Source organism: Opisthocomus hoazin, chromosome 7 (assembly GCF_030867145.1).
Source record: "Opisthocomus hoazin isolate bOpiHoa1 chromosome 7, bOpiHoa1.hap1, whole genome shotgun sequence".
NCBI classification, from domain to species: Eukaryota; Metazoa; Chordata; class Aves; order Opisthocomiformes; family Opisthocomidae; genus Opisthocomus; species Opisthocomus hoazin.
The window spans coordinates 44,169,982-44,191,683 of record NC_134420.1 but is presented as its reverse complement, the minus strand read 5'-3'; the positions used below and the strand labels follow the sequence as shown (position 1 = coordinate 44,191,683).

At 40.2% G+C, this 21,702-nt stretch overlaps 1 protein-coding gene across 4 annotated transcripts in view; it reads right to left on the bottom strand.

Annotated features, from left to right (window-relative positions):
- Positions 1-21,702, bottom strand: part of AKAP6 (A-kinase anchoring protein 6) — a 299,941-nt gene that overhangs the window by 156,128 nt on the left and 122,111 nt on the right. For all 4 annotated transcript variants that reach the window (XM_075425714.1, XM_075425718.1, XM_075425717.1 and 1 more), the window contains exon 5: positions 16,064-16,186. In XM_075425714.1, coding sequence (XP_075281829.1) covers positions 16,064-16,186 — 123 coding nt within the window. The remainder of the gene's footprint in view (positions 1-16,063; positions 16,187-21,702) is intronic.

The following is a 21,702-nucleotide window of genomic DNA, read 5'->3' as shown; positions in this document are numbered from 1 at the left end:
AACGCACCAGATACTACAATACAGCTTGATTTTCAGGTGCACCTATTAACCAGTAATAATGTTAAACTGAAGAAGCAAAATATGATGAATAAAGATGGGGCCAAACTTTTGGGTTTTGACTAGTAATATTCTCCTTGTGCAAAATTCTGATTTCATGGATAAATTATGCGTGGCACAAATACCATGAACATACATGAAATTTAGCAGAAACAAACTCTTATCAGCACAGAGTCATCAAAACGAGGGAACCATTCATGTAAGTACAAATACAAATAGAAGCGAAGGAAATTGTCAGTTGATGTAGTAAAGTATGAGTTTTGGCTTTAAAATTATATGTGTATATATAATTTCTTATGAGGGGCAATTTCCTAAGAAAAAGGAACAAATGGACAGTGGACACTGGAAAGAATAGCCCTCAATCAGTGCACCAGTGCATCAGCGCTCGTGGTTCCGCATACCTGCAGGGCTGAAAATGTGACACGTGAAAAAGGCAGACAGAATTGAAGATGTAACAAGTATTACACGTATATACAATCAAGAGATGCAAATTTGCACAGCTAAAGACAAAATCAGGCCAAATATTTGGAATGGAGGAGGACCTTCAAACACAGAAGACCTCTCCCATCCTGGATATTTCTTGTTCCCTTCTGTTTACTTAGGGCATTTGGAAAATTGCAACTCTAACAGCGTAGGACCCAGGTACTCTGCTCCCCTCCTCCTCTGATCTTCCCTGATAATGAATGGAGCCTTTGCATCTGAGGAGAGGGAAAGGAGAAGAGGGGGGAAGTCAATTAATCAAAGCCTTTTTTCCAGACACGTTTGCAGCTATGGAGCAGTCTAACTATCACACACGAGCACATATACATTATGGAAAATGCATGTGCATTGGCCTGACAGCTGCTTTTTAAACAACACATTAATGTCATCCCTAGCACTACAGTGTATATAACGTAGTTTACAAGCTGCAACAAGCAAAATTTCCTTATGAAGTTCTCTGCACCTATCCCAGTCACCATGCAGCTATACACAAATATCAGCTGTTCTTATTTATCAAGAAAAAGTGAGCCAGGAATCATGCAGTTTTATTAAAGCTACAGAACTGTAAATAAGCAGGAATAAACACTCCAAAGGTGTGAGTACAAAGCCCAGGAGTGCTATCTTCTGCTGACTGCGTGGGGCAAAGCAGCCCAGCCTTCTCAAAATGAAGCTGTCCCCTGACTTTCAGGAAACTGATTGATTCATTGGACAACGATACTGCAGAACCTCCACGGGGGAAAAAAGCAGCACTTCCTGATCCATACTGGGCTCTGAACACACTAAAAATGAGAGAGTGCTTTTGCAGCATATAATAATCTCTCCCTCTCAGTTTATCTGTCTGTACAACTGGGGATGAGAAAAACTATTTGAAAAAATATTTATTTGAAGTTCTCCTGAGGATTTATTTTACGGCTGTAGGTACTTAAATTTAGGAAACTTCTGCTGAGTAGGTCTCCTACAGCATGTACATATTGAGCTCTGATATGCAATCTTTCACTGTTTTGCAGCCCTCTGTTCTTTGCAAATCCTTGTAATTTGGTAAAACGCAACCCAGGTCTTGATCTATTCATAGCTGCAGTAAGAGCAGTCAGCTATTAAGTATTTTTATTTCCAGAGGCACACAGACTTTGTATATGCATGTATTTTTTTTTAAGTCATGATGTCTCCAGTTAATTATTTCAAGTACACTTTGTGACTCTGAAACAGAAATAAGCATCTAGGTATCATGTGAATTTACAATCTAGACATAAATATAGATTAGTTTAAATTATACGGCAGTTTACACCTATTGCCAGATCAAGATACTGTATTAAAAGAAATATTTTAATTTTCTCAGCCAATCATACTATTAGCATGTGTGGTGTACTGAGGTACCCCTGAGACCTAATTTTCTTGAGATTCATTTTTGATGTGTTTAAATACCTTTGAGAAAAATATCACTGATTCTAGGGCATTTATGTTTTTAGAGAAATGGTACAGACCATTAAAATTGTCTAAGTGACCTCTGATTTTAGAAATAGAAGTAGAAAGCTTAATTTCAAATTTCCTAATAATCATTTGCTTTTTTGGAGAAAACCATACTATTACTAAAATATAGACTTCTATATTTAGGTACAGCTGAATGTATATTTTGGCTAAGAATGTAGCACTTTCAATTATAACACTCACTGTGACAAATACAATTCAATTGTGACATTCAGACTGATGGGAGAAGTATCTGGCAGAAAAGAAATGGGATTCTTTGACTGAGACAATCCTGGAAGAATATGCAAACTCCCACAAATATTATCAGCAATATTATGTTTTGGATAGGGAGACAGTTTCAACACATAGTAAAGTTCTAAGACAATGGAGCAACAAACGCACCACTTATTTATTAAATATATGCTATATACCAATAATCTCCAAGCAAAAAAATGTTGAAAATTTGATTTTTTTTCAATTACCATATTTCATTTGTCTTAAAAGGAATATGACTTTAAATAGTTCCTGAAAATTTATTCTTATATTCTTAATATACAGTTACTTTTACAACTGTAGTGGTCCCGGCACAGATACCTCTCAATAGCTTGCTATGACAAAATACCAAGATATCAAGTACTGAATTCAAGTTTTAGTTATGGAAAGGTAGCTGTATTTTTTTTTGTTTTTTTAAGGCGGAGTTCTGACCACACAGAAAGTCTCTGTTTGGTCACAGCCTAATATTTATGTATTCAATAACACAATCAGCCATATAATAATGTAGTGAACACTACCTACCAATGACATTCAGTAAATCAAAAAAATAACTACCATATAAGCTGCCCTTATGTTAACAAGGAAATGGTCATATATTTAGCATTCTAATGACATAATACTAAATACATGATTAATTGGTCAATGGTTATATAAGATGGATATTCATATCCAATTTGTACATGGAAAAAGATCCTATATTCTATGAAATAGTGCACTAAACACATTATATCTACAAACATATCATCAAACTATTTGACTTTTTAACAATTGGGAAACATCTTATTTCAGAAAGCCTCACATTTTTCATCAGGGATATAAAGCCCACTTAATATTAGAAGTCACTAGAATATGTTTTCCTGGGAACTAAATGTTACATGTGAAATGGTTCCAGTCAATGTCTCCTTTGTTCATGTTTTCCATAAAAACTAGGCAACTATAAAGAATTTTTTATTTTCTTCTTTTCTTTTAAGCTGTATTTCTATCTGAGTGATGCTCCATCTGTTTAACAGAACACAAGCACTATGGAAATGCTTTATGCAGCTCCCCAGTCAAGGCTGATTTTTACCATAACAGCAGGGATTCTACCTTTGCTTTTTGAAGTAGAACATAGTGAATACTTCTCCGAAGCTGCAGCACCCACTAAGGGTCTTTTTCTTCTCTCCCCTAGACTGACAACATACCCTCCCTATCGCAATGATGGCCAAGGGGCCAATTATCACCAACTGCTAAGCAAATCTCTCATGCCTAATACAGTATGACTATCATCTTCCTTAGAGGAACCACACATTATTTCCTTCTGTAACCAATAGGAGCTGGTAGATATTTTTTAAGATTGAATAGCTAGTGGAAAGATGATGTGGTCTTCTACCCTCTGCAACAACAAGAAAGGTTCAGAAAACAATAATTTCTTGGGTTTCTCTGGGGTTAATTCCACTGGCATCTGTAGGCAGATAAAAATGGGCAAAATCACAATACCACTGTCTATGTTGATTCAAAATATCAGATTATAATCTAAAATGCCTTTTAAATTGACATAAAACTGATCTGGGAGCCTCACTACTGAAATCCCATAATCATCATCTCATGCTGGCATTGTGCCACTGTAGATGTAGATCAGATGTAAGATAGTTTGACTGCTCAGACAAATTCTTCGTGTAAGTTTATCATTCATTTAAACATAATATTAACTGAATGTTCTGAGTTCAAAATGTTTAGTAATGAGATAATTATAGCAACCCTGGGAATGATTTTACCGCCTGATCACTGATACATATTCTCCACCTTCACTTGATCTGAATGTACTTTTTGTCTGCGAGGACCAAGCACATTTATGAAGAGACAAACTGGTGGGAGCTTACTGAAGACCAAACAAAATATGTCTAAAGGTGGAAATGGTGAAAGATTGTAAGAAATAAACAAGACTGACTAAATGATGATTAAAACAAAGGGCCATTATTATCCACTTATATTCCATGAATCTGAACACCAAGCAGGAAAAAGACTTCTTAGCATAGTACAGTATCAGAGGGCACAGTAGATGGGACTCATAGAATTAAATTAAGAAAAAGAAAATTGAAGATAAATACCAGTGAATTTTCCCCTGAAAGTCAGATCTATTAGATTTTGTAATAACCTCCTAAGGGAAGATTTAAAATCTAAATCTAGGCAGGATAAAAATGTAGGAGTAAGGACTGCAACGTAATGGCCTGACAGAGCAGTAGCCTAGGTCTTTCACATGCCACAGAATTTGTGACGGGCCAGAAAAATCTACTCCAGTAGTCCTACAGTAATTCATACTTTTGTAAAACCATCTCACCCCTTTCTTCTCTGTCACAGCTTCTGCCATTCCAATATTAGGAAATCAACACTTTTTCCCTTTGTTACCTCTTAAACACAAATACCACAACTTTCCTCACAGTAAATACTTTAGGTCTCCTGATTTCTGGTTCTCATTCCTCACTGTGTTTGTCATCTATTAGAGAATTTAGACAGGTTTTGAATGCATAATTTTAGACGTGGAGAAAAAAGGATAGTTAGCCCAACTCTCCAGGAGCCTATTTTGCAGATTTTTTGCAGAGGCTATTTTTGCAGGTATTTCATGTTTCAAACTCATGTAAATTCTTCTCCTGCCAACTCTAATTTCTTTTTTGTGTTTCACTACATAAATATCTCTTTGCTTTTGTCTGTCTGAACATTTTACTTTATTAATAAAAAATTAACGCACGGCTTCCTAAATTACCAACAGACAATGAGGGATGGAAGAACACATGCAGGAAAGCACACAGGCAAAATGTCTATACAATGAAACAATTGCCAAGTTGCCATGGTGAACTGCATATCCAGTCCACCATATATAACAGTCCTTGATCATTTCTTGTCTTCTTGAGATACTCAGGAAATAATCTGCAGAAGTCAGAGTATTCTGACTCCTTTTTCGATCAAGGGGACATTTGTCTGGCTGATCTGACACATTTCTAGGTACACTTCTTCCACCTGGAGACCCACCACGTCTGAAAGCTATTTCATCAAAATATGCCTAAATTGCATTGTCCTACCAAATCCAGTAAAAAGCCAAACAAGAGAAAAGAGCTTTCCAAGCCAAAGATAAATTCATGGGGCATAGCAGCCTTGGCAAATATGGAGTTACTAAGGGAGAAAAAACATGTACATATGTATTATTTAAATCTAAATTTACTAACTTACAGACAAAATCACTCACTGGCACTAAGTGACACAACGTAGTTTTAGAACAACCCCTGAAGGATTTTAGTTCTATTAAAATTCCGGGGGAATATGAGGGAGATGTAATTTGCTTTTTATATAGGTATAGATATAAGGTTTTATGCAAATTAAAGGTGGACTAAAATGCCTTCTTAGCAAAATATTTCTAATAAACTGAGATCCCAAAGTATTAACTCAGTTCATCTGTAGAATTAAGAAATGAAAAAAGTAAATATCATAGGAGATGCAAAAAAAAACATCTACCAATCATGACCTCCATTCATGCCCTGAATTTTCTGTATTTCTGCTGAAAGCTTTGACATTGCAAACACCAAAACACAGACAGCAATTTTATATAACTTCTAGTACTTAAAGTGTGAATGATATTATGCCTCTGAGACACATAGCACAGAACGCATGGGAGTGGACCATAGCTCTTGGCAGGTAAGTAAAAGCAAATATAGTTTAAATGTTGCTGCAAATGTGCTTGTTTGTCCTTTGAGATCCTGGCGTTCCATTACTTTAATGATTCCCAATCTCAGAATTTTGAAAAAATAAATTGAATTTCACTTTCAAAAACAAATTACAGACTATATCTATATTGATCATACCAGCACACTAAAATTTCAGGGAACAGCATACGGTTTAATATAAATAAAATAGAAATAAATAATATAAATAAAAGAGTTCCTACATAAGCATCATTCAAATCATTAATAAAAAACATTACTTTCAAATCCATTTTTAAAGGTGTTTCAAAAGGTGTTTCTTCATGTAAAGAGCATGACCGAGTTGTCATTCAAAGAGTAATTATTCTGCAGTTGCTATAAAACTTCTAAGTCAGAACTTATGCAAAATACTTTTTCACTGAAATTTCCTGATGAAGTTTGTTCAAAATATCTTATAATGGCAGTTTGATTTCATTATATTATCATAAGCACTGAATCCCCTGCATGCAAACAATTTCTCCTGCAGGCCAGGCACACAATGGACACAGTGGAATCCCTAACATTCACTGCTCATACTTACAGTATCTATGTTTTGGGATACTTCAGCACCCAAGAGTTTTACAGTTTTGGGTAGTGAGACTTGAGAGGGGATGAACATTTGTAATGCTGCCAAATGAAGTTACCCTACCTTGTTCAGGTTCAGCCACAAGCGCAAATGAATTTAAACATTTATCAAAGTCTGAACAATCTGAGGTTTAATGTGCTCTATGACAGCATTTGGCCTTGTTTTCTAAGAAAACTACACCAGGTATTTAATAGACACTCCGAGGAATACACCACCCTCTATATTCTTGCATATAAAAGAACACTGTGTTTTAAGCAGCTCATGGCTCCCTCCTCCAAAGCCATAACCATTAGGCTAAAAGTATCCTGCATATCAGCGAAAATAAAATCCTAATTTTTTTAAACATCAAACATCATGAATTAAAAAAAAAAAAAAACCACAACAAAGCAATACAGTTGTTCTTGAGTCACAGATCAAACTTGTTCATACACTGTATTTCCATACACTCAGATCAAAAGACTTCAAAATCCCCACAAGTGACAGAGTTTTGAGTCTGGACATTACAATTTTGCCTTTTCCTTCAGCAGAAGAAGCAGAGCTACTTTGTGATTACATCCTAATATGCTTTGCCTCTGCTTTACTGCCTCCTCTGTCCAGAGGTAGCTGCAGCTCTTAGAACTAGAAATGCTGGGACAGCCTCCTGTGGAGCTAGTTAACAACGAATATGTTACAGACAGGCCCAACAGTGCTAACTTTTATATGGGGTCCTATTCCCTTCCTACGCACAACTATGTAAATTTGAGGTGGCAGCAAAAAGAAAAGGAGTCCTAGTAAGGTTTGAACCAATCAAAACACAAAGTAAATGCAATATCCCTTTTTTTTTCTTTAGAGCTGTACGAAGTACCCACACAAGGTTAGGTATCCACAAATTTGGAAGACAGGTTGAGGAAAAAGTAATACTCTTAACGGTATTCAACCCATTTAGTCTCTGGAAAAGTATTGAGAAATTATTGTTTATGCTACAGGCTTGTACAATAAAACCCTCCTGAGTTGGACTGTGTGGTAACAGCGGGTAGCAACAGTATGGGAGGACAGTAAATGGACAATCCTTTCCTCCACTAAAACCACACATAGTAATAACGGGTCTCCATCACAACAGATCTCCTACTTCTGTGATGCTCAGAGCATAAACATGGCCCACTCCCTCTCCTTTCAAAGAAAAGATATGTGTCAGCTCTTCCTCATTGCACAACCTTACGGGAAACAATTTTAGATCAAGCGCAGTAAGTCTGTACTGGTCAGGACAACAGTACTGTGATTAGCAGGATATATACCTGGATTTTCTCTTACATACCTGATTTTTCTCTTATTTAGTCACCAAAAAAGTTGCTGAAATTCAAAAGAACAGTCCATATAGTTCAGAAATTTTCTTTATCCCACTGCCAGCAACCGTACACTCTCTGGCTCCAGACTATAATACAGGTACAGCCAAACGCATTAAATGACAGCAACACTACCTTTTGATGTTCGCGGGCACTTTAACTTAAGAAACAGAAAAACTTACATAGAGTTTATTTGATTTACAGATTTTAAAAGCTGAATAAGATTCACAACTGACAATACACACGCAATCACCTTTGTTTAAGGTTGATGTCTTAGTTCCTATTAAGTCCTTTTATTCGCCTGTGTTATTTGAAATCTGCTGGGTTTAGTCTACATCTCTGATTAGTATGTTCTGCTGACTGCTTCCTATATAAAAGCACATACATTCAGGAACCCATGCACACCCAAAATACCTTTCAAGATCACAGCATAAAATCCAGAAATTCAGGCTAACAATAGGCTAAACAGATTAAAACCAAAGTCCTTAGAGAAGCAAGAGATTAGTCCACTCCCGGTACTCAGACTCTTTAACACCATCATCCTGCAGATACTATTGTGTATTTTGAGGAAAAAATCTAAATTGGCTGCCATGGACCTTGGAAATGCCCATACAGCAAAAGAACAGTACATAACATCGCCATTCCAGAGACTTTAATACCTTTAATAAAATTACTGTTACCACTGCTACCAGAAAGACAGTCAGTAGATTAGCCCAAGGCATGTGTATTTAACCTTATTTTCAATGAGAACAGATATTTAATCCTTCTTGAAAATGATATTTTTCAGAAGATGAGCTTTTCCAGGGAGAACAATTTTTTTTTTCCCCGACATAGCAGACTTGTTACAAACAGATGATCAGTTATCAAGAGATATCACAGAAGCATCATTACTGCACCAATACAATTTCTTAAATGTGAAAATACAATCCATTTTCTGTATGAAAGCATTTGCTGTTTACAGCTAAGAAAGTGCTGTGCCATGATGTGGCCAGAAACATTTATACCGGACACAGGAAAATTCTTACTTCATTTCTCTTTACATAATAAAACTCTCAGAACTCCCGTATCTTAAGAATAATTTGGTTTTGGAATGGAGTGGACATCTAAGCTTCCTATGCAGAAGAGAAGTAAATGCTAGTGTGAATCAACATGTACAATTTATTTTGAAATACTAGTGATACTTCCTCTATGATATTTTTAAGACTATAGCATGTAAAGTAAATACAGTGACTGAGAAGGTTGATCTAATAGAACAATTCTGGGCTAAATTTGCGACTAAATTGAGGTAACAATTACAGACAGGGATCATACAATTTATCAGAAACTAAAAACAAGAAATTCTGATTCATGGAAATGACCATTTAGCACATCCAAGCAACTTGTACTGCAATGACTCCATGCAATCCTAATCACTTGTACTTTCTACAGAACAGTATTTGCTATTCTAGTTTCTACTAAACAGAACACATATTTTTGCCTAGAAAAAACCAACAAATAACCTTGCTGTGAACAATTAATTATTTTCAAGGAGGCTACTCTCCCCCATTCTTTCCATGAGTGACAAACAATTCCTCTTTGTGCTATCTGGAGAAACAGGAAACCACCAGCTGCCATCTCTTCCAGAGGATATCTTATATCCAGTTAGTGAGAGAAAAGTGAAACATTGAGAGCGGCCCTGCCGAGAAGGGTACTGCTTGGGGGTACTGCTGGATGAAAAGCTGGACACGACCTAGCAATGTGTGCTCGCAGTCCAGAAGGCAAACCACATCCTGGGCTGCAGCAAAAGCAGCATGGCCAGCAGGGCGAGGGAGGGCATTCTGCCCTTCTACTCAGCTCTCGTGAGACCCCACCTGGAGTCCTGCATCCAGCTCTGGATCCTCAGCACAGGAAAGACATGGAGCTGCTGGAGCGGGTCCAGAGGAGGGCAACAAAAATGATCAGAGGGGTGGAGCACCTCTCCTATGAGAAAAGGCTGAGAGAGTTGGGGCTGTTCATCCTGGAGAAGAGAAGGCTCCAGGGAGACCTTCTATCAGCCTTTCAGTATTTAAAGGGGGCTTATAAGAAAGCTGGCAACAAACTTTTTAGCAGGGCCTGTTGCAATAGGACAAGGGGTAGTGGCTTTAAACTAAACAGGGGTAGATTTAGACTAAATATAAGGAAGAAATTTTTTGCAGTGAGGGTAGTGAAACACTGTCACAGGTTGCCCAGAGAGGTGGTAGATGCCTCATCCCCAGGAACATTCAAGGCCAGGTTGAACGGGGCTCTGAGAAGCCTGATCTAGTTGAAGATGGCCCTACTCATTGCAGGGTGCTTGGATTAGATGACCTCTAAAGGTCCCTTCCAACCCAAACTATTCTATGATTTTACGATTTGCTGTTCTCCAAATTGCAAACTTAAACGTAGGCAGGTCACAGCCATGGTCTTCTTCAAAAGGGCAAAAGGCAACCGCCACTCTGCAAGAAACTAGACCGTCATGGGAACCTCTGACAATTCTTTAGCTGGTTTTGAAGGAAAAATGCAAAATCTATCATTACCCTCTCTCTCTATATATATATATATATTTATACAATCTTCTATGTTCCCTGTACTCAAGATTTCAGAATTTTAATCTTATGGAAATTCTGAAGAGTAAGATTGTTAGGACAAAAATGTCTGACTACTAGTTCCAGATTTCTAAGACCTTTCCTTGATTAATTTTGTATCTCCACTGGAAAATACTGTTTGTCAACATCTACTAATAACGCAACAACGATTCCATAAATAAAATCTAAAGATATTTTTCATTTGTAGACTTCCCTTGAAAAGTCGTGTATTCTCTAGCTCTAAAGTATGATACTAGACACAGAAATGGCCTTGGCTGATAGACCCAATAGCACACCACAGTAAGGTGCACAACTAGGAGCTGTGCAGCAACAAGAAACTGAGTACTGTGTGAACAACAAAGGGAAAAGTTAAGACTACAGAATTAAAAGTCCCAGGCCTCAGCAACTCTATATAGTGACTTCTGTCTAAACCTTTTCCTCAGTGGTTTTTCACTTTTCCTCACTTCCTAGCTTACTTCTTTACTGTGCTAAAACAAAGCATCTTTTCAGGTCAGGGATAAAGAGCGGTAAAATGTCTATTTTAGCAAACTAAAATGGTCAAGCGCAGCATGGTGAACTCTTACTTGTTGAGCTGGTAAGAAAGTCTGTTTGGCTTCAGAAGCACAGCAGTACCATCTACACAGATGCTTTTAGCTCATAAGCTGCCTTCGGGATACTGTTAGACAAGACCTGATTTGCATACCACCCAGTCTACGCTTAGAGTCTGCTAGGAGCTGATTTTGATCAGGGTGCCAATGGGCAAGAATCAGCATAACAGAAAAGAAGAGCTACAAAAGATAAAGTGAATCAGAAACCAATTTCAGGTTTTTTTTGGTAGGGTCAATGAAACTATCTTTTCATTAGGAAGTGATCTGAGCCTAATTGTTCACAAAATTCAAAACCTGCCTCACTTTTTTCTCTAGTAGGGCTGACTGAGGCCTTCGTAACAAAGTAGATTTCTGCTGAAAAACACCCCTGTTTTATGAAAATATATTAGTGTTTTCAACATCTGCCAGCTTGGGCTGCTGCCTGCAGGGGTGCCAGAAGTTCAGGTGGTGGCAGCTCCCTGCCAGGCTTCCCATATGAATGGGAAGCACACAGATCCCAAACCAGTTTAACTGACATTGCTCAGTTGTGAAGACCCATAAAACTGAAAGAATAATTTCAGTCACTATTCGAGGCATCTCTGAGAGCATTTTCATTGATAGCTTTGTCCTTTGGCGTTAGCTAAAGTGAAGCATACAGCAACTTCTGCACAAAATCAGGGAACTGGGTTTTAAAACTTGCAAGAAAACTGTCCTTCAAGCTGAAGATTGTCTGGTTTTGCACACATTCCAAATGCAGACTACCTGTCAATTGGTAGAAAAAAATTCATACACTTTTACCAAACTGTATGGTTACTCATCACAGCAAAATCTATGGAGTTTAGGTTGCAATTAATAATTATAATTGTGATGTATTTGGGTATCAGGACTGTGCCTGTGTGCACACACTGCACTTGGACATGAATTCCTGGGTGGCCCAGGAACTCCCCAGCTAATCTCTGCACAGAAGAGATAACGGGCTAATTGGGAACAGATCAAGTTGAGGAAAAGCTGCCTTCCACCTTCACAACAAAGTGCTTCACAAATGTGCTGGTTTGGCTGGGACACAGATCATTTTCTTCACAGTAGCCAGTATGGGGTTATGTTTTGGATTCGTGCTGAAAACAGTGTTGATAACAGAAGGATGTTTTAGTTACTGCTGAGCAGTGCTTACACAGAGCCAAGGCCTTTTCTGCTTCTCACCCCATCCCACCAGCAAGGAGGCTGGGGGTGCACAAGAAGTTGGGAGGGGACACAGCCAGGACAGCTGACCCCACCTGACCCAAGGGATATTCAATGCCATATGGCTCATGCTCAGCACATAAAGCTGGGGGAAGAAGGAGGAAGGGGGGCACGTTCAGAGTGACGGCGTTTGTCTTCCCAAGTAACCGTTACGCGTGATGAAGCCCTGCTTTCCTGGAGATGGCTGAACACCTGCCTGCTGATGGGCAGCAGGGAATGAATTGCTTGTTTTGTTTGCTTGTGTGTGCAGCTTTTGTTTTACTTATTAAACTGCCTTTATGTCAACCCACAAATTTTCTTGCTTTTACCCTCCTGATTTTCTTCCCCATCCCACAGCGGGCAGTGAGTGAGCGGCTGTCTGGTGCTTAGTTGCCATCTGGTTTTAAACCACAACAACTAGTTAGTTCAGGAGCTCCCCAGCTGGCACCTTCAGATGGTCACAGACATGCCTGCAGACAGCTCTTGCTGGGCCAAGAGCAATAGACAGACACTACTCGTATGCCCCAAAGCACTGATTAACATCCTGGGTGGACAATTTTGCTAGACCAGGTACAAGAATTAACTAAAACAATAGTTTGGGGAGTTTTACTAATTTAAGCTGAAGATGTCATGCAAGGACGCCTGTAATGGAGACTTGCATTGCCATCCTGTTCAAGACATTCAAATCCTCATGTGAGCATTACCTTATGCAAAGATTCTAATAACTTGATGTTGTAGGTTTCTTGCGGTGGTTTTTTTAATAAACACACTCTTGTTACATGTCTGTGCCACACCATTTCTTGAAAGGTCAAAGAAGCAGAAAAGCGAGGCTGAGGGGAGACTTCAAAATTCAATCCTTTATCAACAATTTACATTGGGACTCTAAAATGGTAGTCAAGAATTTTACATACTGAAAAATTTGGAGGATGTTTACAACCTTGTCCTTGTCTCCTCTGCAATACTTTTCCCAGCCAATAATGAGAAAGGCAACAAATATATTTTTCTGTTTCCCTGCTCCCATGTTTTCTTTTCTTAGATTTTGACAGCAGAGATTTAATTCATGAATGCAAAATATTCTCTCTTTATGGCACTAATTTTGTTATTGCAACAAACATATTTCCAAGAAAACAGTATCACAGGTGGTGAAATTGATAATCTGTGCCAAAGGCTAAGGCCTTGTCTCTACTAATAAAAATAAAAATACTAATCTACACCGAGTTTTCACTCCTCCTACGACCAAAAAATCTGCACCAGTGAGGCATCATAGTTATGAGGTTTGCTAGTGCAGATGCAGTATATAGAAAAGAACCAATACATTTTCTTTGTTTTCCAGGTTAGTTTGCCACTGGTGTCTGTACTACAAACCCGTAAGCCTGGAGCCTAAATTTGTAAAGTACTAAGCCCCTTTTACTTCACCAAATCTTAGATGAGTCTGACAGCATGTATAACCTGACTGGTAGAAGAAAATGAGCAGTGTAAGTACCCTCACAAAGACCTTCATCACCATTGTCTTACAGTGCTTGACTAACGGAAATTTTAACACTGAACTTAATGTGAATTGAAGTTCATATACTGCTGTTTAAATACAGATTAGGATTTCTGACAGACAAATACCGCTGAAAAGCTGACAATCTAATAAATACAAATAACTATTGTTCCCACTATAAAAATGTCCTGTATTTTAATAGTTCAGTTCTGCTGTGTAGAAACACATACAATAGCATATGTTTTCTGAAATCCAAAATGAAAAGTCATGGCTACTTTTTCCCAGGCTGTGCAATGATTTTTTCACTGGTTATATATGCCATAAAAATAATTCTAATGTCATCAAATTGAAACTGAACTGCTCTTTAGACATCTTACTTCTTCACAGAAGTAAAGAAAAAAACCACCTTGTATCATAACACAGTCATCCTGAAACATACAAAGATCTTCTTATGCCAAAGATAAGCAGACGTAGAGTACAGCTCGGATCCCAAGTACTTACAGGGGAAAGTGAACTCATACAGGTGCCCACATACTCATTTATTCTGACTACCTCTAGGAATGAAGGAGTTGCCTCTGGGCTACTACTCCACTTTCCAGTCTGATAGATGGCTTTGGCCTCACCTCCCACAGAACCACAAGCCAAAGCTGGAAGTCGTTTGCCTGCAAAAGAGCTACTGTGCTCCTCCTCGCAAAAGAAGGGGAAAAAGAAACTGACTGTGACAGAGACTCAGCCTTGTGATTGCCCTTTTCCTGGAATTTGTTTCTTTTTATCCAGTCAAGAATGAAGATTGCAATTCTCCTCATAAAAACCCATCTGTCCAAAAGTTTCATGCTGCAGAGTAACAGGAAAACAAATTGAAATGACCAGGCCTTTTCCGAGGTCTGATCTCACAATGTGCCCTGTGTCTTCAGAGCACCTGTAAACATAACGGGAATTGTGAGACCGAGTGTGTGTAGTAAAAGGCAAAAATCCAAACTCTGACACAAAATCAAAAATCTGCAACGTAAGGCAAAAACGCAGTGTCTTCCTACTGCATTTGACAGACTACCACAATGGGCACTCAATCTGGTGGCTGCCCGTAGGCGCTACTACAGCGGAAAAGTTTAAGAACAAAAGATGCAAAAGATTTTTCTGTAGAGCTGAAATTCTGAAGACAGTTTTCCGTTCGGTTCTAATCGTATATGTGGTTAATGTATATTTAATTAATTTAGTAACGGTCACTCCAGTATTACGGTAGGGATTAGAATGACATTTTTTCCTGTAATACATCACGTGACTTCCTGGGACTGTCAAATAATTCTTCACCATCAGATTATCAGAGACTGGAAATGAGACTGAGCTTTCGGGGTTGTTGCTCTGATGCGGGCTCCGCTAATGCACTGCTTTATCTAGCTGGGGTGCCCAGCTCATTGGCTCAGAATAGTGCTATCACCAGGTTTTCTTCCAATTCATACTGGCAAGAAACAAAGATTTTGGCAGAGGGGGAAGGAATTTCTTAGCTTAAATTTCCGCTCTTTTTTTTTTCTTTTTGCCAGATAGTTTACCTATTAAGATACCTACCCATTGATCTTTATTCTCTACCTGCAGCGTAAAATTTTGCTTTTGAGAACTTAATACCTGGTTTAATTCAGATTTTTGTTTCACCTCCTCATAACCAGAAACAGCTCTTGGAAGAATTCAGTGAAAGTCTCATGAGGTTTATCAAATATTTCTCAATCTATAATTCTAGCCTGTAATTTACTCGGAAGATCATTCATCCAAGTGTTTTCTCCTTCCACCCAATGTTTTAGCTTTTTGCACAAGAATAATGTTAGTGAGTTGTATTAATTACACAACAGAAATGCACATCAAATAAAATTATTGAAATAATGATTTCAAATATTTTATTTAAATGATTCTGTACTATGTTAAAACTGCAGGAGAGAGAATAAGAGGTCTTTACTAGTAAGAGTTCTGTTAATGTTACAGTGTAGTAAAGATCCTAGAATGATCAACAGAAAAAACAATATCCTTTCTCCTTTTACTATTGCCATTTGCTTCCAGTTTTGGAGATAATTTCTGAATTTCCGCATTGCAACATAATGCTGCCTTTAAATTTAATTTTTAAAAAGCTATCAGTACACATTTCAAATACAGAAAATAATTTGTTGGTATGTTCATTAAAATTAACTGCAATGCTGCAAATCTTACATTAAAATATAGATGCACACTAGTAATTAAAAAATAATAATCAAATAAAAAGCACAGCTGAACACTTCAATTACTGATAGTAATCATAGTATAATCTTGTCCTACCAAGTGTGTCTCCAGGTACAGTTTAAGGCTGTCTGTCTCCGCTTTAGGAGGAGTCCAATTCTCTGTTGTTTCCATGGCTTCATTTAACCAGTGAATGAATTCATCCAGCTTGCTTACAAACCCCTTACCAGATAAGAAAAAAGAAAGAACAAGAAAAACATATTTGTTAGTAAAATGGTAATCTGAAAAATGTCTGCTCACTTTTTTTTTTAAGCCAGAAGAGTACTGTACAGTAAAATTTTGCCTTTTACAGGCATGCAAAGAAAAAAACCAATTAGCAAGTAGTCTGCCAGCAAATGAGGAGCACAATAGTGTTTCCAGGGATAATCTATGGTGATATTTCGGGACAGGACAATGTGAGATCCATGTGACTGTCACGAAATGGAGAAAACAGCAAAGTTTTAGAAGATATGGGGGGGATACATAAAAAGCTGCATACAGATTACAATGAAAATTGAGCTGAAGACCTTGCACTGGGCAAACTGGGAGTAGCATGAGCACTGTTGGTTGAAAAAAGTGCTGAACAAAGCTCCTTTAACAACGTATACATCAGTAGACTGAGGGAAGAAACTACTTGTCAGAACTTGGGTCTTGTGATCCTTGTTTTGGTTCATAGGGTGAGACTCAGAGAGAAGAGATCAAACAGTAGGTGATGCAGAATATACAGCATTTAATATAAATATTGCTGATTGCATATGAGCCACACAGATGGTGTTCCTGAGCAGACAGGAGTTCCTGCTTCTCAGGAGCACCATTTATTTCAAGATTAGTACCAATTATATTGTCTGATTAAAAATAGTGCCCCTGAATTTACATGATTGGATGATACTATAAGCACATACTGAGTACAGATCATTTCACCAAAGTCTTATCCACCACAAAGCAAGAGAGTAAATGGAATAAACTGACCGTGATGTTTATAAGCACCCTGAAAATTAACTCTGAAGAGGAATGTCAGTCTATTACAAGCATCGTAAGACTAGATTAAGTTAGGTCTAACACTGGCTATATTATTGGTTACCAACTATGAATTTCGCAGCATTGTGAGAATTTTAATTTCCAGTTGGATAACAACTTGGTATACACACTCTGTATCTCACTCTCACCACTTTATTTGTGGAATGATTTCTAGTAATTATTAGTCCATTCAGATAACTAAAAGTAAGCTAAGCATAAAACTTAAAGATTCCTCAGTGACTCAGGAGCCCAAATCCCCTTCTCCAAAGTGGCACATGAAACTAAAATTCTAAACGAGGCAGAAACAGGAGTTTGAGCAGTTGGCACACAGCTGCATTATGCAAAGAAGTGCAATGGTAATATACCAGACCAAGCAGAGCCACACTTCCTTCAAAATTCATGGTAGCAGAGTCATTTTGGCCCAACGCTGTGCCAAGAAGCAGGGTCCAATAATCAACTCCTGGCTTCCAGCGGAAGCGGCAGTTCTTCCGAACCAAAGCTAGCTTCTGTCAGGATGCTCCAGTGCATACTGCATGCATTACAGTACTCACTGAGGCACTCTGAAGACTTTGCTTTAAATATTATTATTTTTTACATGAGTCCCTATGAGCCCTCAGGATGAGAAGGAGGCTATTGCCATCTCTTTTCATGGGATCCACTGTATCTCAAAGTATTATAAGGAAGAAAACTGTTATTCTGCGGGTTTTGTTGTAAGCGGTTTATCAGGATATTCCAGAAAGGGGGAAGGAAGACAGGAAAAACAACTCAGTGGACACGGTGACCGACACAACCTGCTTCTGCTCTGGGCCAAGTAGTGAAGGGAGCAGCATCTCCTCTCTCCCACAGCAGGCCATGCCACAAGGGCTCTGTTCCCCACGACGAGCTGTGGGATGGAGGGGGGGGGGCAAGATGTTCCCCCAGCTCTGCTGCTTGCTTTCTCCCAGCTCGCAGTGGAGCGTAAGAGATGCCAGACTGGCAGAGGAGCAGGAGACATGAGCTGAGGGGGAGAGGAGCAGGAGGAGTAAAGTCCTTCTAGTCCCTCCAATAAATCTCTGCCTGCATTTTAGCAACGTGCTGTCCTTGAGAGACAAGGTGATATGGTAAGCACAAAAACTGAAGAAAGGCTCTCTCTTGTATATGCGTCATGTATTTTACGGAGACAGACACGTATAACATCTGCCTGCAGTACTCGATGTCTGTATGCCTTCAAAAGGGTGCTCAGAAACATTGCAGCCTTGCACCAGTATAAAAAGCAGCTACTAGCAACAGAGTCACTTCTGCCCTATCACAAAACGTGCCCGTGTTTCAATGCCTGCTACTTCATGCTGGTGCTTAGAAACTCCCAAGTGGCAGGCTCCGGCAGCCTGGCACGCATACACTCGCGGCACCGACGGCGTGGGCTGCGGGCCCGAGCAGGCCCCGGCGAGGCACGTGAATGCCCCGGGGCCCAGTTTGGGAGCGCGGGAGGGGGGTGGGGTGGTGGGGGAAGAGGGCGGGGAATAACTTATTATAGAACCACGATGGGCCAAGTCATCTGAGGAAAAAGAGATGAGGCTGCCAGCACCAGTGCCACCTGGCTCGTCAGGATGGCGGCTGGGGACACGGCGCCTGAGGGGAGCCCCGGCCGAGGGGAGCCCCGGCCGCGGCCAGCCCCGGCGAATTTTCTTCTGCCGGGCAGCACAAGCCACCATAATCCTACTATTTCTCAACCGACGGCAATAAAATTTTATTGAAACCGTTCGAAAGGGAACATCTGCGGAACCCGAAAATAGCGGCGGGACGGCGAAAGGGAGCGCAGGGATCGGGCAGGGGTGGCCGGGCAGCGCCAGGCCGCCGGCGGAGGCAGAGCCGCCCGCCCGCCCGCGCGCCGTGCCCGGGCTCACAGCGCCACCTGCCGGCCCCGCGACGGGACCCTGCCCGTAGGCCGCACCCCGCTCCTCAATGGGAGCCGGGGGGGCCACCGAAACCGTCCCGTCCCTCTTCCAGCGTTACAGCTTTATCATCCAGACACCGGCTTCGCGACTCGGCCCGGGAGGCCGCTCCGGGCTGGGAGTTGAAACCGGTGCCAAATACAATCGGCTGCGGCGGCTCTGGAGTTACCGACGGGACCGACCGGCACCGACGCCGTTCCTCCGTGATCGAGACGGCCCGGTTAGCTGGAACAGAACGCAATTAACGAGGTAGACGCGCTCAGGGCCGCAAACTGCGTCAAGGCCGTCGCATCATCGGTTTTAAACGGAAGCTTTAGGCACGGCGAGTTCTGAAAGGTAACGGGAAAAATCTTCCCACAGTACAGAAGATCTGTTGTGAGACTCGGACGGGGCATGAAGCTACGCTTTGGAAAAATGGATTACAGCGTAAGTTATGTCAAAACAAAGGATGAAGCTTAATGTGCAATCCTAAGTCTGAATCCAGGAGCACTCAGTGAAAGAAATCAATTCGTAGGATGACAAATTTTAACTGATACAGGATATTTTTCAGGTTTTTTCTTCATTTTATAAGATGCCCATGAAACCACTTTATATCCCTTCCTAGACAACTGCCTACATTTCCGCTTTTCCTGTTTGAACTTATGTTTTCTTTCTCTAGAGTTTTTTTTTCTTCATAATTCTTAAGGTGAGAAAGAGTTTCAGAAGGTATAAACTTCAGTGGAGCTATGCTGATTTATGCTAGTTAAGGGTCTGATCTAGCCAGTATCGCACTTACAATGAAAATACTGTAAAATCGACCCAACTCATGCTTTGATAACAGGAAATTAGATGATTGTATTTTCCATCCAAACTTCTTGGAAGTTGAAAAACCATAGTCAGCCACATTGAAGCTAAAAATTACTGTACAAGAATTTCTCAGAGAGAAAAGAGGGGAACAGAAAAAAAAAAAAAGGAGCACCAGTATAATCCCGTCTCTGCTTTTTGACCAGCTGGTTCAGTTTTGCGATTGTAATCGTTTTGTACTGTGCTAGCAAGCTAAATGTTACTAAAAAAACTGAAGCCCCTACACGGCACAGCATAAAGCTATGCTTATTCTATGCTGCTTAGTACAGAAACAATTGTTTCTGGATTGTCATTGGATGATCTGTAGCAACTTCTATGGTAAAGTTTGTAAATAATGATAAAGCTCTTCCCATACCCCACGCAGAAACTTTCTAAACATTCACCTTTAATACGTTTACCTTTCCATTTTGATTCATGTCATTTTTACCGATTTTCCTAGGGAGAGGAATAAGGTTCTAATCACACATTCTTGAACAAAGCTAGAGCAAAAATGGCTTCATTTGAAATTTGGCATGTACAAAGTGTTTTTTTTTCTTTTCTGTGGTCTGTTTGCTCTGGATGGGTAAGAATGAAACAGACAGACAATTGTTAAGTACTGGGGGAAAAAAAAGCTGTAACTCAGTGTGTCTGCTTTGGTGTCTTATAGAATGAAAATATACTTAATTCAATCTTCTACGGAATTAAGGAAGTAATTTGTTAACTGAAGAAATAAAAATAAATTTGATGAGATTTAACTCAATATCCCAAGACTTCCTCATTAATGACCAAAACATTAAAATTTTTGGAATCGTCAGACATGAGAACTCTCTTGCTGAGTTACCCAAGAAGGGCATGGATGGATTAGCTCCGAGGGCAAAGCCACACGTGGATATCAGGCCGAGGACGGGTGCACCTGGAAGCGTGCTGCCCACCCTTGTTCCGCCAAATACAAGGGCGTACAAAAGACTCGGCTCCCCAGCCACTGCACGGGGCTGCGGGTCTCCCCGCACCCAGCACGTCTGGCCACAGGATCCTGGGTTAGGCAGCCTGGTTGTGCCTGGCGTGTGGGGTAACAGAGTGGGAAAGCAGCTGCGGTGGTGTGCTGCCAGTACTAGAAACCCTGGAGCGTGGCGGTGAGGCCTGCGGAGGTGGTCAGATGAACAAGTCTCACATGCAATTCATTACACTTAATAGGACTGTGTGTGTTCTGCCTATCCCCAGTGTGTGTCAGAAAAATTAAATACTTAAAATGAACACAGAAATAGGCAGTCTTTGGCATCCCAAGAATTTGTGCCTGACTCCATTCCTTTTTCCTGTTTTGCTGGATCCTGTTTGCATACTCCTCCCTACTCACGACAGCAGGTCAGCACACCACAGTGCTCGCTACCTGCACCCCGCTGCTGCCTCTTGGCATGGCCCAGGAGCTCCTCGCTCCCTCTGTCTCTCCGACTTCCACAGTCCCCTCCTGTGCTTTTCCGTTGAGCTTCAGAAGCTCACCCATCTCTGGGGTCAAAGACCGACCTCCTTTAGAAACAGATATCCATTAACTTCCCACTTCCGAGTTTGAGGCAGCAGAACTGAAGGTGATGGTTACTGGCATCAGATGAGTCAATCAAGGGAGTTTTGATATCCACTGACCCTAGATACATGCTCCCCTGGAGCTGGTGGCACAGCCGGTGCTCGTGGTCAAAAAAGGACAAAGTAGAGCCCAGGAGAAATGTTACGGACTGTCAGCAAAGTAACGACCAGTCGACCAGCTTAAAAACTTCTGATAAGAACTACAAAACTAGTGACAGCAACGTAAGTGCTTATGGTACTGTGGAAAGGCTCCAGTCCCTGGTGCATATTCTCTTAGCTTCTCAGGGGTGTTCTCACTGGATTGCGATTTTCTGAGCAGCACACAACTAAGACCTCCCAGAAAAGCTTTTA